The sequence below is a fragment of the Chelonoidis abingdonii genome, chromosome 1 (genome assembly GCF_003597395.2).
Source record: "Chelonoidis abingdonii isolate Lonesome George chromosome 1, CheloAbing_2.0, whole genome shotgun sequence".
In the NCBI taxonomy this organism is placed as follows: Eukaryota; Metazoa; Chordata; order Testudines; family Testudinidae; genus Chelonoidis; species Chelonoidis abingdonii.
In genome coordinates this window covers 146,677,574-146,696,025 of record NC_133769.1, presented here as the reverse complement: position 1 = coordinate 146,696,025, position 18,452 = coordinate 146,677,574, and the positions used below count along the sequence as shown (strand labels likewise).

Sequence of the window (18,452 nt, the reverse complement as noted above, 5' to 3'; positions counted from 1 at the left end):
TGGTCCTTAATGGGCCATCAATCAGGCTAAGCTGAGCTGACACCAACTTGTTCTGGGATCATTCCCAGTAAACACAGCAACAAGTTTGAAATACAGGACAGCATACAGCCAATATTCATAAACTTCAACTACAGATGATACAGCATATTTACGACATGCACAATTATAAACCAGTAACCCGTTACCTTGGTCTTAGACACCTTATATTGTTCCCCTTTACATAGATTTGGTACCACTACAGGACCTTGTTGCAACCAGTATTCTATATGGTCCCAGTTCCTATATAATAAATCACACCTGAGACAAGCCTTCCTTCCATGTCCGGCGGCATCTCCGCCGCACCCTCCTCCACAGTTGGTGGATGAGAAGGAGGAGGATGGCAGCTTTGGGTCGGGCAGCCAGGGTGCCGGTGATGAACAGGGCCGGCACCTTGTTCGGGGTTCAGGGTTCCGGACACTCCGCCGTGCTGGGCCAAGGACAATCCCTTGGCACGTTGCCCAGCACCGGCAGACCGGCCTTAAGCACTCCACGGCCCTTCCCCGTTGAATAATGCAACCCAGTAGTGGGGCTCCCTGTGGGGACAGAAAGACCCCTCAAGCGCCTCCCCGCCACGCCCGCGGCGGCAGTTGAAGCTGCACTGTGCTGGCGGAACGAGAGGACGTGACGGAGGGCGTGGTCTCTTTGCAGCCAAGGGGAGAGGGTGATTGATGGAGATGGGGTGCCCAGGCAGAAAGGGGTGGCAACAGTGGGCCGCATTGGACAGGAAGGGAGCTACGGAGGTCAGATCTCAACCGGCCCCCCAGGTCTTTCCAGCGGGCGCAGGGGAGAACACACCCCCCACCGCCATGGCTCCGTCTAAACCTGGCTTCTCCTTGGGCGGCGCCCTCCAATGCCTCAGGAAAAAAGACCACCTTCCCATAGATTTTAGAGGCTTGCACCGATGGTCGTGGCCCACCACCCTCGCCACATTCTACCCACGATATCGGTCTCTGTGGGCGATGGCGGGCACCAGGAGGCACGGACGCCGTTCTTCTCGGCAGGTGGGAAAGGGGCCCCGGTCCCGCTTGTAGTGGAGCGGAGCGGTGGTCAGAGGAGCAGTCGCGCAGGCTCTGCCGGGGGGGCCGCCTGGCACCTGGCTACGCCCTGGAGGCCAGGGCCGGGGGCACTCGCAGAGCCTCCCGCTTCCCTGCGTGGTAGGGAATATCAGGGAGGGATGCCGCAGCGTAGGGGGGCCTCAGCAAGTGGGGGCAGTTCTTCCCCATGGGATGCCTGGTCTTCTCTAGCGGGGCCCTTACCCTTTATTCCATCTTCCCGAACCTTCCACTGGCCTGGGATCTCTCCCAGCATCGGAACCGGCGGCCTGCCCAGACTCGGCAGCAGCGGAGGTCTGTTCCAGCTACTCGCCGCCGCCAGTGCCCCAGTAGGGCGCAGTCTGGTAGGTGGATCAAGCAGCAGCGTTTCGGAGGTAGAGGCTTGGGCAGGCGGGACACGGGGGCAGGTGATGAGGATGGCAGTGAGACCAGTATCGCGAGGTCTCCCTGCCACATTCCCCTGCCCATTACTGAGAGCTGGGGTGAGGGTACAAACAGCACGGGCGAGGGGGCAGGAGAGCGAGGCAATCCACTCCCTCCCCGCTAGGTGCAGCAGGGCGAGGAGGGCCGCCGATGGGAGGCTAAAAGGGGTGGGAGCAACCAAGGATCCTAGTGGTTGGAGGGTTTCATCCGGCACCGACGCAGAGGGAGCTCCGGCTCTCTAGTTGCACTAGGGGAATCAGAGGGGCAATGGCAGGGGGCAGGCAGTGAACAAGGGGAAACCAAAATGGGGACGGGACAAGCACATGGGAGGGGGCGATGGCGCGCACCGATGGGGAGGGGACCAATCAGGGCTGCGGAGGATCCACAGGGGTTGGGGGGAAGGGCTAGCTGGGAATGGAATAGAGGGGTACCATGGGGATAGCTGCAGGGCTTAGGCAGAACTATCAGGGCCACAGAGGGAAATAGGTGGGGCAGAAAAATGTGGCAAAGGAAAGGGGTCAGTCCAGGGGGAGGGGGAAGGGGGGGTGCGCTCACGGGCACTTGTGCCAAAAAGTCAATGGTGAGCTGCTGCTGCTGCAGGCCCAAATGATGGAAGCGGGTGTGGTGAACCAGGCGAGCAGCTCAGTCCCAGAGGGAGGAGGCCAAAGCAGAAGGAAAACAGCCAGCAGGGGTGATGGAGGGGGCAACAATGGTGGTGGGAGCGAAGGGGAACACGGATGGACCGCGGGCAGGCTCCACGCCACACCCTTGGTGTCCCAACAGACACAGTCCAAACCCCCACCACAAGAGCACAGTTCAAAAAAGACTCAGTCCAGAAAAGCCCCCTCCACAGTGGTCTGCATGTGGTCTCCCAGCAGCAGGTGGTCCCCTCCTCCTCCTCCTCTTCCTCCTAGGGGCTCCAACAGCTCCCCAGCAACAGCCACAGTAGTCCCAGCAGCTCCAGGTGGTGGTGGTCTGGTGTCCAGGCAGGAGGGACCCCGCTCAGAAGGTGTCCTCAGCAACAAGAGCCGGGGTCCCTCACTCTCTTCCTCTCTGGGAAGCAGACCTTCAGCAGCCTTCTTCTCCTCACCAGGGCTGTAGGTGGAGCAACAGCAGCAGTTGAGGGTCGGGGGGTGGGGTGAGGGAAGCAGCAGCCAGCCAACTAGAGGGAAGCAGAGAAGGAGGAGGTAGGGATGGAAGTGGTGGCATCTGGCCCAGCCCAGGGCGCACAGGAAGAGCAGCAGCAGCAGCAGCGAGGGCCAAGAGATCAGCAGGAACAGCAGCAGCAGCAGCCCTCTCCTTCCTTCCCTCTACGGCAGAGGAATAGAAGGGAGATACACTACTGGCCACAGGAGAAGCAGGTTTCTGTTCCCTGAGTGAGCAGAGCAGGGGCTGCTCCAGGCTAATGAGAACACCTGACTCTAATTAACCTGCTAAGAGTCAAGTGAGGCTGTTAAGCGCCTAACTCTAATTAAGGCCACTCTGATGCTACAAAAGGGCTCACTCTAGTCAGGCCAAATGGAGCCAGGTTGCCAGAGGAGAGGAAGTGAGTTTGAAGAACTGGGAGCAAGAGGTGTGCAAGAAGCTGAGAGTGAATAGGCATACTGCTGGAGGACTGAGAAGTACAAGCATTATCAGACATCAAGAGGAAGGTCTGGTGGTGAGGACAAAGAAGGTGTTGGGAGGAGGCCATGGGGAAGTAGCCCAGGGAGTTGTAGCTGTTGCGCAACTGTACTGGGAGGCACTATAGACAGCTGTAGTCCACAATGCCCTGGGATGGAACCTGGGGTAGAGAGTGAGCCCAGGTTCCCCCCAAACCTCTCAACTCCTGATGAAACACAGGTGGAATTGACCTGGACTGTGGCTTCTACCAGAGGGGAAGGTCTCTGGGCTGTTTCCTGACCCACAGGGTAAATCTGTGAGGTAAGCAAATCCGCCAATAAGAGGAGGAACAATAAGAGGAGGAACAATAAGAGGAGGTAGAGGAGGAACTTTGTCTCAATATCTAAACTTTCCAACTGGGAGTGTTTGGATCTGGAGTTGTGGTTTGGACTCATCTATAATCCTTACAAACCTAGAAGCTGGCTTTTACTATCCTGTGCTTATGACAGGCATTCACTTTATTTAACCGGGAGCTATTAATTAGAGGAAATTATAAAATACATTTTTCTATGTATATTCAGGGAATCAGGTTTTTAATATGCATGTTAAAAAAATTCACAAAATAGGCAAATGAGCCGCAAAAGTTTAATTATTTCAAATATATTTGAACACCACAAAAAGAATTGCAACAAATATTAAGATTCGATCTCTGTTGACTTCAATTGCACAGAAAAATGGATTTGTCAAACTGCAACTTCATTTTAAAAGGTATAATTCACTGTGCTATCATCCATCAGGAAATTTCACCCATGAGCAACTGACTAACCTCTCCTGTCAAGAAACTGGAAGCACATAATTTTTGGGATCAGTTAACCACTTTGTGAAGAAAGCTTCATATTTGTTCATTACAAAGTGAACCATAAATTACATCTAATTATCAATACATCCAATGATGATAATAACAGAGCTGAATATTACTAAATAAAAATATTGACTGAGCCTTGTGGGAAGGTTGTACTGGTTACAGTAATGTCTGGGAGGGGAAAAGGATTATTTTAAGAAGAACACGTGAGCAAGTTGAATGCTATCTGACAAAGGTCACTGGGACATATGGACAAGTCAAGGAGTAATGGTGTCAAGTTGCAGTGGGGGAGTGTTAGGTTGGATATTAGGAAACACTATTTCACTCGGAGAATGGTGAAGCACTGGAATGGGTTACCTAGGGAGGTGGCGGAATCTCCTTCCTTAGAGGTTTTTAAGGTCAGGCTTGATGAAGCCCTGGCTGGGATGAATTTGTTGGGGATTGGTCCTGCTTTGAGCAGGGGGTTGGATTAGATGACCTCCTGAGGTCCCTTCCAACCCTGATATTCTATGAATACATGACAAGAACCCATCTGCAATTGCAAGCACACACATCAACCCAGAAATAAGATGCATCTTTAAATATATTTTCTTTTCAAGGATTTAAATGCATCCCTTGCACAGAGAACTGGAAGCAGCATAGACAGTCCTGTTACCACTTTTATATTAAATGGAAAACTTGGCCAGGGAATATAGATTATTGTACTTCTTTGGGCTCCAAACTCCTTAAAATAGAAAACAAGGAAGAACTGGTGATTTCTTTCCCTTCAATTCCCAGAGTCAACCTAGACATTTTTGGTGGGGCTGCAAAACAATGTTTTGACACAACTGTGTCCTCAAATGTAACCACTTCCTGTCCATCATGATCACACCACTGTACAAAGGGCCAGTCTAAGTATTTGGGGGAGTTAGTGAAATGATCTGTGAGATACATCGAAACTTAGCTGACTTACTTCTGTAAAACTTATTATAACTCTGGAAATCCTTGATATCCATATAAATATCATCTCCCAATCTTCCTATGTTCTTGGCCTCAATGGCTTCTTGTGGCAATGAGTTCCACAATCTAATTACACAATACTTGGGAAAGTATTTCCTTTTAGCAGTTTTGAGTTTGCTAGTTTTTAATTTCATTGAATGTCCCCTTGTTCTTGTGTTATGAAACAGGAACAATAGAAGTTTTCAGTCTACCTTCTGTAGGCCATTCATTATTTCATGTGCAGTGTAATTGTAGACATGTCAGTCCCAGGATATTAGAAAGACAAGGTAATATCTTTTATTGGTCCAACTTCTGTTGGTGAGAGAGACAAGCGTTTGAGCAACACAGAGTTCTTCACTACACAGAGCTCTGTCTCTGTCACCAACACAAGTTGGTCCAATAAAAGATATTACCTCAGCCACCTTGTCTCATTATTTTATTCATTTTTATCATGTCCTCTCTTATTCATCTCCTTTCCAAAGTAAGCAGTCACAGTCTTTTCAATCACTCTTGATATGAGATTTTTTCTTTGGCCTTGATCATTCTTGCCCTCTTCTCTTAATCCCCATAGTAGTGCTCACAGTATCCAAATGAAGCTACACTACTGATTTGTGTAAAGACATTAGAACACTCTCAATATTGTACACCACCGACTTCCTTGTGCATCTTAACTTGCTTCTGTATCCACAACTGCACATTGAGCAAAGGTTTTCATTGAGTCATCTATAATGACACACTTTCATGAGCTGATACAGTTAATTTCAGGTATATCTATACTGTAATTAGACAAGTGCCAGTGTCATTGGGTTTGTGGGACTCAGGCTATTTTGCTGTATAATTGCTGTGTAGACATTTGGCTCAGGCTGCAGCCTTATCTTTGGGAAGGTCTTTGAGTCTGGGCTCCAATCCAAGTCTATTTTTAGCCCTGCAGTGCTAGCCCCACAAGCCTGAGTCAGTTGACCTGGGCCTTACATTTCCATGTCTCATTTCCCTATCTGTAAAAGGTGAATAACAATACTGCTATTCTCCCACCCTTTCTCTGGCTTGGCTAGATAGATTGTAACAGAGGTTGTCTCTCACACTGTGTTTATACAGTGTCTAGTACAATGGGGTCCCAATCCAGTTAGGACCTCTAGATGCTACTGTAATAAAACTAATTAATAAAAAGAATGTAAAATATTTTATTCACATCAAATTGATGTTCTTTATATGTCTGAGCTGGGAATCATAGAATCATAGGACTGGAAAGGACATTGAGAGGTCATCTAGTCCAGTCCCCTGCACTAATGGCAGGACTAACTATTATCTAGACCATCTCTGACAGGTGTTTGTCTAACCTGTTCTTTAAAATCTCCAGTGATGGAGATTCCACAACCTCCCTAGGCAATTTATTCCAGTGCTAAACCTTCCTTGCTGCAATCTAAGCCCATTGCTTCTTGTCCTATCCTTAGAGGTTAAGAAGAACATTTTTTTGCTCCTTCTTGTAACAATCTTTTTATGTACTTGAAAACTGTTATGTCCTCTCTCAGTCTTGTCTTTTCCAGACTAAACAAACCCATTTTTTTTTCAATCTTCCCTCATAGGTCATCTTTTCTAGACCTTTAATCACTTTTGTTGCTCTTCTCTGGACTTTCTCTAATTTGTCCACATCTTTCCTGAAATGTGGCTCCCAGAACTGGACACAATACTCTAGTTGAGGCCTAATTACCACGGAGTAGAAGGGAAGGATTACTTCTTTTGTCTTGCTTACAACATTCCTGCTAATACTTCCCAGAATGATATTCGCTTTTTTTGTGTTAACTGTTGACTCATATTTAGCTTGTGGTCCAGTATGACCCCCAGATCCCTTTCCACAGTACTCCTTCCTAGACAATCATTTCCCATTTTGTATGTGTGCAACTGATTGTTCCTTCCTAAATGGAGCACTTTGTATTTGTCCTTATTGAATTTCATCCTATTTACTTCAGACCATTTCTCCAGTTTGTCCAGATCACTTTGAATTTTAATCCTATCCTCCAAAGAACTTGCAATCCCTCCCAGTTTGGTATCGTCCACAAACTTTATAAGTGTACTCTCTATGCCATTGTCTAAATCATTTATGAAGATATCGAAGAGAACTGGACCCAGAACTGATCCCTGCAGGACCCCACTCATTATGCCTTTCCAGTATGACTGTGAACCACTGATAACTCCTCTCTGGAAATGGTTTTCCAACCAGTTTTGCACACACCTTATAGTAGCTCCATCTAGATTGCATTTCCCTAGTTAGTTTATGAGAAGCTCATGTGAGACAGTATCAAAAGCTTTACTAAAGTCAAGATATATCATGTCTACTGCTTCCTCATTATCTACAAGGCTTGTTACTCTGTCAAAGAAAGCTATCAGGTTGGTTTGACATGATTTGTTCTTGACAAATCCATGCTGACTGTTATTTATCACCTTATTATTTTCTAGTTGTTTGCAAATCGATTGCTTAATTATTTGCTCCATTATCTTTCTGGGTACAAAAGTTAATCTGGCTGGTTTGTAATTCCAGTGTCTGTGGAATGTTCACACTTTGAAAAATGCATGCACTTCTGGTCACCCCATTTAGAATATATATATTAGAATTGAAAAAAGTACAGAAAGGTCAACAAAAATGATTAGGGTATAGAGAATTGTTTTCATATGAGAGAGATTAAAAAGTTTGGAAAAGAGATTACTAAGGGGGGATCTCGTAGAGGTCTATAAAATCATGACTGGTGTGGAGAAAGTGAATAAGAAAGTGTTATTTAACCCTTCACATAACACAAGAACCAGGGTCACCCAATGAAATTAATAGGCAGTGATATGGTCAGAGATGCAACCCATGCTCTGGGTGTCCCAAAACCTCTGTTTGCCAGAAGCTGGGACTGGATGACATGGGTGGATCACTCGATAATTACCCTGTTCTGTTCATTCCCTCTGAAGCATCTGGCATTGGCCAGTGTCAGAGGCACAATACTGGGCTAGATGGACTACTGGTCTGATCCAGTAAGGCCTTTCTTATGTCTGTTAACCTTTGGGCAGGATGGAAATTGACCATTGAAGCCATTCTTTGCTTCTGTCTCCTAGCCAGTTTTTGATTCACAACAACACAGTACTTCTCACCCTATGACAACTTAGCTTTTTAACTCTTGTGAGGGACCTTGTCAAAATCCATTAAAAATTCTAAGTGAATGATGTCAGCTGGTTCTCCTTGTTTACGTGGTTTCTATAAAATGTCTGGGAAAATTAGCCTGGAGAAAGAAACATTGTACCTTTCAAGTGAAAGCACTGAAGACTCCAGGCAGGTCAGCACATGGGCTCTCCAAATACATCTCTGTCCCTACACTGATAGAATGGCAGAAGAGGGTACCTTCGATTTAAATGATTGGGTTTTGCTCCCATGCAGAATTTCATAAAATCACTGACACATACCTGTCACTGGATTGGACTGTCCCATAAGACAGCCAATGAGCCCTGGGTATGGAAGGATGGCACAGCTCTCTCCAGTGACCTGTAAGTGCCTCTCAGTGGCAGAAACTGTTCACTACTTATTACACCTACTTGTTTATTTCCTGCAAACAGTGGACTAGCTTGTGGGTTTTATGACACAGTCCTGTGTAGGAGGTGGTGTGCAGCTGCACTGCCCAGGATGGCACAATCTTTCTCAGGGCTTGTCTGTGTTTATGAGGCGGGAACTCTGCTATGATGGAATAGATTGTTCCCCCTGGTGGGCTGCCCTGCTCCATAAGCAAGTGGAAACAGAGGGGGAATGACTCACTTTTCTAAGTTGTGCTCCCCGGGGGGATGGGGAGATCAGAACCAAGCAACCTTTCAACTCATTAGAGTGCAGGGACTGCTGTTGTGAGAGGTCCCTGCTCAGCTATTGAGTGGAGAAGGCAGGTTTATTATGCTCCTTGCTTGGCTGAGCAGAAGCCATCATCCTCTGGCCTACAGAGAGGAGAATGAGTTCAGAAATGTCTGTGGCACTGTATGTGTCTGGTGCACAGTAGAATCCAAAATGGTTCATATGGTGTTAGTGACAGGAAAACACTAAAATGCTTCATTAGATCAGTTCTGTTGATATATCACTTGTTCTCTGTGGTCTGCCTATATACATCTCACTTTCAGCAACATTAGATTCATTCACAAGGTGTTTTTAGAAAGTAAACTCACTCCTGTCCCCTGCTCCTCTACCAATGCCACAATGGGTACCACTGTTGAGGATGGTTACTATTAATGGCAAGGCAGGCACTAAGATGTCTCATTCTATCTTAAGTTTACACTCACACAACTTTACACAACAAGTGACTGTGTACATCTTGCCAGCAGAGCAGTCAAATCCTATTCTTGTGAAGAACAACACCCCTGTATTTGTGAGAAGAAGGCCGTTCGCCCAGAACCTACTGCACTGGCAGCAAGAGGAATGTAGAAATGATGTGAATTGTTTCCTGCCATAACCTGACTCCTGAACACAAAGACAAACTCTGGCATAATCCCTGCCTCTAGAGGTAGTATGTTGCATCTATTATGTTGTAGATTACAGTAATTTTCAAATACTTCCTGCAATCGCAGAAAATGCTGAGCAATTTGTAATGGAAGGAGACAGGCCTTAGCCATTCACAGTGAGTAGTACCATATTCATTTGATAAACCACATCCCTTTGAACAGATAAACAGCCAATCAGAACATTCTTATTAACCTGAATTATAGTGTATTTAACTACAAAGCTGCAATACCTTTTTTCACTATAGCATCTTTAAATATTGAGGAAGGTTTCCTTTATGCAGAGACAGCAGCCACTTTGTTTTCAGAGCTGCTGAAACTTGTTGCAGAACAGACACAGCAACTGTACTCTGTCACAGACTTTCCTTTTCTTCTTTCTTGTTTTTCCTTTATCCAAAATAAAAGTCATTTTTATACCGACGGCTCTAACATGAGCAACTGTTCATCCCATTCCTATTCGATACAACTATATTTTAAGGAGTCAGTTAGTTCACTATCAGGTCAAGAAATGCTTTGCTAATTCTGTAAATGATTTATCATTGACTATATCTTTAATAATAGTTCACCCAAAGAGATAAGTGGCAACACTAAACACCTCAATATAACACTTCTTCCTCAGATCCTCTTCTCAGCCTGATACCCAGGACCGGCTCCAGGCACCAGCACAGGAAGCAGGTGCTTGAGGCGACCAATGGCAAGGGGCGGCACATCTGGGTCTTCGGTGGCAATTCAGTGGCAGGTCCATCAGTCCTTCTTGGAGGGAAGGACCGGCTGCCGAATTGCTGTTGAAGAATGAAGCTTTTTTTTTTCCTCTTCACCACTTGGGGCAGCAAAAAACCTGGAGCTAGCCCTGCTGACACCTGACACCCTAAGTGGCCCCTCTCACCTGAGGAAGCCCTCTTGTCAGAATGCAAGTTTCTCTCTCCAAGGAGAGAGAGGCTGCTTGTGCCTGGGGAAAGCTAGTTCAGTCTAATACAAGATTTTGTCTCTTGAACGTAGCTCCTCTCTTCCTATCCTCACAGGAGAGGAGTTAGAGGGGCAATGTCAGAATCAGGGAAGGGATTGGCTCTTGTTTTCTGCAGTACATGGCCATTAGGTCAATGCAAAAAGAAATCAGAGAGAAAATCTCTGACAAATTTTATCAGGGGTTGTGGAGTGGGATGTAAGGTCCCTGCACAGTCCAAAATGGTGACTATGGTCAGCAAAGAGGACAGACCCAGCGAAATGTACCCCAACACTCAGGGTATGTCTACTCTGCAGTAAAAGATTGCAGCTGGCCTGGATCAGCTGATTTGGTCTCAGAGGGCATGGGCTGCAGGGCTATAATATTGCAATGTAGATGTTTGGGCTCAGGCTCTGCGACTCCGCGAGAGTCCATCCAGAGCCGAAACATCAAAACTGAAATTTTATATCCTTACAACCCAAGTCCTGTGAACATGAGTCAGCTGACCTGGGCTAGCTGCGGCTGTCAGTGGGCTTTTTATTGCAGTACAGACACACCATCATTGACCCATTCTGGGATAGCTATGTGCAGTGAGATTCCTGCTGATTGCTGCAGAATTGCAGTGAGAAGCTCAGAGGGAAGGGAGGAAAGAAGCTAATCAACAGTGACTACAGGCTATTATAAGTGACTGGGGATTGTCAATGAGTTGGCTTCTGGAACTTACATGGGGAGAGAGGGAGAGAATGCTTTGCCAGAAACAGAAAGCCAGTTTTCCTCCAGCTTTAAAATGGCTTTAGCTGTCCAGAAAAGAACTGCATAAGAACACAGTTTACCTGGAAATTGTCATCTGGTAAGAAAGAGAGTCTCTGGACTTGTAATTACCATGGCCACGAAAGTGCTACCAATATTTTAACAAGGAACTCCCACGAAAATTTCCTCCTCAGCATGCGATAAGGCCTAGATATTGTCCTAGGGACGATTTGCTTTCACTCAGGAGGGATGAGAAAACAGGAAAATAATGAAAGGTCTATACATTTTGTCTGCATCTCTTTAGCTCTTACAGACAAAAGTCTTTTTACTCTGAGGTCTTTGTGCAAAGGCAGCACATCTCAAAATAGCAGTACAAGTCTGACACTTCCTGTGTGGTTTCAGTCAGAAACTTGAAACAAAATCGATATGTCCTCTGTAGGCTGCTGCAGTGTTTTTTATAACAGGACAGTCAGGCCTCCTCTCTCCAGGGCATTCATATACCTAATGAAGATGAGATGAGAACTTTTGCTGCTCTTATCACTATGCAGAACAAAGACAGAGACATCATTTAGACCTCAATTCCAGTGGTCTGCTTATGAACCTGCAAGTGCAAACAAAAGCTCTCACCTTCTCTTGCTCCCAACACTCTCACTGTTTGTAAAGCTAATTTCTCCAGCTATATTCTGCCCATCCTGTGTTTTTCAGGAAATGAACAACAACATTTAATACTGAATGCTTTCATGTACCTACTATGGCACAGTAAGTCATATAAAAGACACTCCTGCTTCCAGGCCTTCTTGCCTGTTTCTCTCTGCTTCTGGCACTCTCAGTGACGCAGTCTGACAAGTCTTCACTTTGACTTTTCTCTTCATATGGAGCCATGAAGCTGCAATGTCTTTTATGCTGCACCTTTAAATTCCTAAGAACTCCACTGGTATGCAGAGATGGGAGACGTTGTTCTGAAAATTGCTTCAGGCTGTTGCAGAGGATACATACACTCACTATAGTCTCTCCTGAGGTTTGTCTAGATTAGCAAAAGAGATTGAGGTGAGTAAGGTTAGTTAAAATACGTTTCTGACCTAACCACAACCTTTTTCCTCATGTAGATGCAGAACATGTCAGCTAACCCCAAATTTACCTCCACCTCTTTTCCTAATCTAGACAAACCCATGGAGACTTTGCTTTTGTTCTATTTTGTTGTTTTTGTTTCCCTTAATGTATAATAAATAAGGCTGCGAGTTTGTCATGGGAGGTCACAGAAGTCATGGATTCCGTGACTTTCCGTGACTTCTGGAGCAGACAGTGCACCTGGCCCAGGGACCACCTGAACTGCTGGGGCAGTCCCTGAGCCAGTCGTACAAGCAACTGCTGGGGCAGTCTCAGGTCACTGCACCTGCTCCCCCAGCAGCAGCAGGAGTTTAGGTGTGGGAGGGGGCAGAGAGTAGGGGCACAGGATGGGGTGAGGTGGGCTCTGGGCGGTGCTTACCTCAGGAGGCTCTCCAGAAGCAAAGAAATCCTTCTCCCTTCAATCCTAGGCAGAGACATGGCCAGGTACTGTCTCTGTAGTGATCAATGGGAGCTACGGAACCAGCGCTTGGGACAGAGTCAGCGTGTAGAGCTGCCTGGCTTACCTGCCTAGGAGCAGAGAGAGGGGGATGTTGGCACTTCTGGGGAGGCACAGAGTGAGGTAGAGAGCCTGATGGTCTCGCCAATCCCCTTCCCACCCCAGCACCAGTGGGGGTCCCAGGTTGCACCCCCCAGCACCTGCAGAACCTCCCCTCAGACTTAGCCAGGGGTATATAGTAGAAGTATGTGATCAAGCTTTGTGCAATCACAATAATAAACATCTACATTACTTTCTGCTGCAAGGAAAGAATCTTAAGTCCCTTTCAAATAATAAAATCAATTACTGGTGTGGCTGCTATACAACAACAACAACCAACAACGATAGTGGTAATGCAGTGTAGCTACACTGTAAAGCTGTGCCTCCAGTTCCATATTCAGCACAATTGTATAACAATTCTATCCTTCATTTTGTATCAGTTTCGCACCATGCTTTGGCAGCTGGACCAGACTATACACAATGGGAAAATGAAAAATTTTAAACTTTCCTTTTCACCCGCTCAACTGCTTAGTTTTCTCTCAGCCACGGCAGTTGTGAACTTACCCCTCTCCTCTGTTTTCTCTTTATTTATTTCTATTATATTTTTCCTTTTCCATTTTACTCCCTCTCTCTTGGTTCCCTTCTCTACTGCTTGAATATTGTGTTATATTAAATTGATCCAAACAATTAATTGTTGCAAATGACTGTTTGAAAACAGATAAAAACCTCTTGCTGTATTTTGTACTGGTTTTATTTACAAAGACAAAACTAACTTTATAGATCTGTGATTTGTACCATTTAACAGAAAAAAACAACAACATTTTTTAAAAAAGAACAACTAGCATCAAATACATGTTGCAGACAGAATTTTGGACTGAGATGAATGACTTGATTCGGACTGAAACTTTCCCTGGTTCAGACAGAGATCTGACTGCTTTACTGGGGTGCAGCCCATCTCCAGGTGAGTTACCACAGCAAGCATTTCCTGTGCAGTCAGATGAAGGTCTGTTGTGGTGTGATTGTTCCTCCCACAGCTTGTGCTATGTTCCCAGCTCAAGACATACAAGGGACAGTCACTGGCATTTTTCTCTCCTCTAGCTAGTCCCCAAATAATAGAAAATGAGCAGATTAAGAAAGAAAATCTCAGGTACACAAAGTGCTGCTGTTATAATATTCAGACAAGGAAAATTCTTTCGGTGCATGTCAAGAGAGAAAAATTCAGAATGATACTGAAAAAGAGCCCTGAAAGTGCCTGTACAGTGGTGCAGGCATTAGTACTCTGCACTGGTTTGCAGGATTCATGGGTTTTGGTCATGGTTCTGACTTGGGATGGCAAAGGATGAGACTGATACAGAACTATTAATACTGCTATTGGCTGCTTTTCATGTAATTCTGTTCTCATTTTAGAGAGATGGAAACTGAACCACAGAAAGCTTAAGTAAGTAGTTCAAGGTCAAACAGCATACCACTTGCCAGGGCTTCCTGAGTCTTATGTGCTATGCAGTGATAGCACATAAGAACAAAGAGAACCAGCTGACATTTATTTAGAATATATATAATCATCTGCGTCCATCGCATAAAAAGCACAAACAGAAAAGGCTGCTTTTGTTTTTAAAGAACTGTATAGGCAGGTTATGATGGATTTGCTATCTAGCCCTTCTAAACTAGAAGAGTTGTATCCATGACACAGGACCTGTGAAAGAGGGGGAAAGGAAGGCTCCACTGCACTATATGGAACTGTACATTACTCCCTGGGAAAAAGAACCACATTGACTGTTATCAGGCTAGAGAGTGTTCAAGTAATGATGATGCACAACTGCTAGAATACAGGAGTAGGTATAGGGTGACCAGATAGCAAGTATGAAAAATCAGAATGAGATGCGGGGTAATAGGTGCCTATATCATAGAATTGTGGGACTGGAAGGGACCTTGAGAGATCATCTAGTCCTGTCCCCTGCACTCATGGCAGGACTATTATCTAGACCATCCCTGACAGGTGTTTGTCTAACTTGCTCTTTAAAATCTCCAATGACGGAGATTCCACAATATCCCCATGGAATTTATTTTAGTGCTAAACCTCTCTTGCTGCAATTTAAGCTCATTGCTTCTTGTCCTATCTCAGAGGTTAAGGAGAATAATTTTTCTCCCTCCTCCTTGTAACAACTTTTTATGTACTTGAGAACTGTAATATCCCCTCTCAGTCTTATCTTCTCCAAATCCAATTTTTTCAATATTCCCTCACTTGTCATGTTTTCTAGACCTTTAATCATTTTTGTGGCTCTTCTCTGGACTTTCTCCAGTTTGTCCACATCTTTCCTGGAATACTCTAGCTAAGCCCTAATCAGAGTGGAGTAGAGCAGAAGAATTACTTCTCATGGCTTGCTTACAACAGTCCTGCTAATATATCCCAGAATGTTAGTTTTTTTGCAACAGTGTTACACTGTTGACTCATATTTAGCTGTGGTCCACTATTATCCCCAGATCCCTTTTCGCAGTACTCCCTCCTAGGCAGTCATTTCCCATTTTGTATGTATGCAAGTGATTGTTCCCTCCTAAATGGAGTACTTTGCATTTGTCCTTATTGAATTTCATCCTATTTTTTTCAGACTCTTTCTTCAGTTTGTCCAGAATTTTACTTCTATCCTTCAAAGCATTTGAAGCCTCTCCTAGCTTGGTATCATCTGCAAGCTTTATAAGTTTACTCTCTATGCCATTACCTAAGTCACTGATGAAGATATTAAACAGAACTGGACCCAGAACTGATCCCTGTGGGACCCCACTCAATATGCCCTTCCAGCTTGACTGTGAACCACTGATAACTGGTTGGAAAACCATTCCCAGAGAGTAATCACCCATCTTATAGTACCTTCATTTAGGTTGTATTTTCCTAGTTTGCTTATGAGAAGGTCATGCGAGACAGTATCAAAAGCCTTACCAAAGTCAAGATATACCACATCTGCTTCTCCCCATGCACAAGGCTTATTACCCTGCCAAAGAAAGGTATTAGGTTGGTTTGACATGATTTGTTCTTGACAAATCCATGCTTATCGCCTTATTATATTCTAGTTGTTACTTATCGCCTTATTATATTCTAGTTGTTTGCAAATAGATTGCTTAATTATTTGCTTCATTATCTTTCTGGCTATTGAAGTTAAGATGACTGATCTGTAATTCCCTGGGTTGTCCTTATTTCCTTTTTTATAGCTGGGCACTATATTTGCCCTTTTCCAGTCCACTGGAATCTCTCCCATGCTCCATGACTTTTCCAAGATAATCGCTAATGGCTCAGATACATCCTCAGTCAGCTCCTGTAGTATTCTAAGATGTATTGCATCAGGCCCTGGTGACTTGAAGGCACTAAGTTGTCTAAACAATTTTTAACTTGTTCTTTCCCTATTTTAGCCTCTGATCCTACTTCATTGTCATTGGCATTCACTATTTAGATGTCCAATCACTACTAAACTTTTTGGTGAAAACTGAAATAAAAAAGTCATTTAACACTTCTGCCATTTCCAGATTTTCCATTTATAAGATAAAACTCTGAACAGCGGGACTATCTCTATAAAATTGAGACATCTGATTACCCTAAGTAGGAGAAATGTGTCAAATACAGTTTTAGACAATAATACAGGATAGTGCAGGGAGAACTTCTTTAGTGTTTGTATTCCCGTGCAAAAATTTGATCTGGAAATCATCACCTCCTAGTGTCTACAATGTCAGAAATGCCCCCAGAAGAAACATATTGAGATCTATTTCTACTTCCTATGCTGGTGAACAATAAAAAAACTGCAAAAATTCAACAGAAACAATACAGGGATTTTTTTTTTCTTAGCTCACAAAGATGCTTGGGATTCATTTAAAGCTTTGGGTAAGGATTTGCATGGATTATTAAAATACTCATACAGGATCACCCTTTCCTAAACTCAATGTGCCTAGAATCCTCTCTTGTCCCTTTTTTCCTTTTTACAACATAGCTCTGAATTTCTCTCACAAGTTTCCAGAAGTGAGCAACAAGGCTTAGGACACCAACCATCATCTCAAAGAGCCCCTTAAATACCATTTGCAAGAGATCTGGGAAGAGTGCTCCTCAAAGCCTACCTTTATATGGGTAAGATTTGGCATTTGGCTTGATAACAATGTAGCTTCTAGGCAGCACAATACAGAGAGTGCCATTTAATCAAGTCAGAGATTGTCTTTCCACCCTTACTGTGGAATTACACTTTTTGGCTAACGTGATATAGAACTGCTTGTGAATCTGAACAGATTGATGATGATGATGATGACTGTGCAGATGTTGCCAGTTCTGTTGCTGATGTTGAGGCTTATAGTGCTGATAAGACACTCCCACCTCAGAAATGCCCCTAACAAGAGTTATAACACCAAGGGTTGTAGAGTAGAGACACCCAGGCACTGGGAAGTTTAAGTAGGAAACAGAAAGACCCCAAGAATTGGTAAAATAGATAAGATAAGCTCTGACCAGCAAATTTATGCCGATCAGCTGCACAAACAAAATCAGAAATAAGTTACAATTTCGGGATGAGACATAAAATGTAAAAAAGATTTGAGCAGGGAGAAGGAAACATAGGTGCCAGTGTGTGATTGGTTAAATGTTGTTACCTAAGTGTATCAAATAACATGGTAGGTTTAGTGAAATTAAAGGAGGTGGCTAGTTTTACCTATATAATGTAAATAAAAAACGGTGCTAATTAGGAATTATCTCTGGACTGCAGTTCAACATCAAGCGGCTGGAACTCTGACCCCTCTGTACAACTGTGAAATGAGAAGTCATCACCGGAAACCCCCAGACAAGTGGATCTTGATTGGCCATCAGGTTAAATTTGTCTGTATATTGGGAGTGCTAAGCATAGGAGATTTGCTTGGCCTATTTATTCTCTGTGTGTTGCTAATAAATCAATGTTTAGAGCATAGCTATGTAAGGCTCTTTCACTGGGAAAAGTTTCCTCAGACCCATAGAGCCCTAAGTCCTGTGGGAAAGGGTGGATACATAAAGTGAACATCTTTTTCCCTGAGTTCCATGGGTTCCATTGGTAAGGGTACATGCTTTCCACCTCGAGCCCTCAGTTTGGAAAGGGTCGGGGTTCCTAAATTAACCAGGTCATGCCTTGAGCTCTGGGTGGGGTATAGGTGCCCTAGATTTTTACGGGTAACAACAGGATGGGTAAATAAAGCAAAAGGGAAAATATGATTTAGAGATAGCACATAGGTCCCCCGGGCTCAAATGCCAAAATTCATGCACTGATTTTCAAATTTCTCAGATTCACTGTGAAAGAACAAATAATTCAGCTAGCTCATGGAACGAGAAAAAAAAAACTGTTTTTGGAGAAACCACAAAATAAGATAATGATTTTTTCAAGATTTTGCAAAAGATATGGTTGAAAAGAGATCAGCCTTTAGAAGAGCAAGGGAGCTTACCAGGAAGAGAGGATCAAATATTTTATATGTCAAGGTTGGTGAGGAAGTGAATCTGTTCCAAAAGCCATAAGAAGCAGAACATTTTTTAAAATGCCTGCAAGTGGATTAAATACCTGTTCTTTTTACACCAAATTTACTTCCCAGTTATGTCTGCCCTACCTTACCTCCTGTCACAACTAATGATACCACTGTGTTGATAATGCAGTGTCTCAGGCCCAACAAGGGAAGATGTCAATAAAACTTTTGCTCACTGTTACC

The 18,452-nt window shown here is 44.4% G+C and overlaps 1 protein-coding gene across 1 annotated transcript in view; it reads left to right on the top strand.

Moving 5' to 3' along the window:
- LOC116837068 (killer cell lectin-like receptor 2) overlaps positions 1 to 8,479 on the top strand; it is a 29,070-nt gene extending 20,591 nt beyond the window's left edge. The window contains exon 4 of the mRNA XM_032801220.1: positions 8,369 to 8,479. Coding sequence (XP_032657111.1) covers positions 8,369 to 8,479 — 111 coding nt within the window. The remainder of the gene's footprint in view (positions 1 to 8,368) is intronic.
- The last annotated feature ends 9,973 nt before the right edge of the window (positions 8,480 to 18,452 follow it).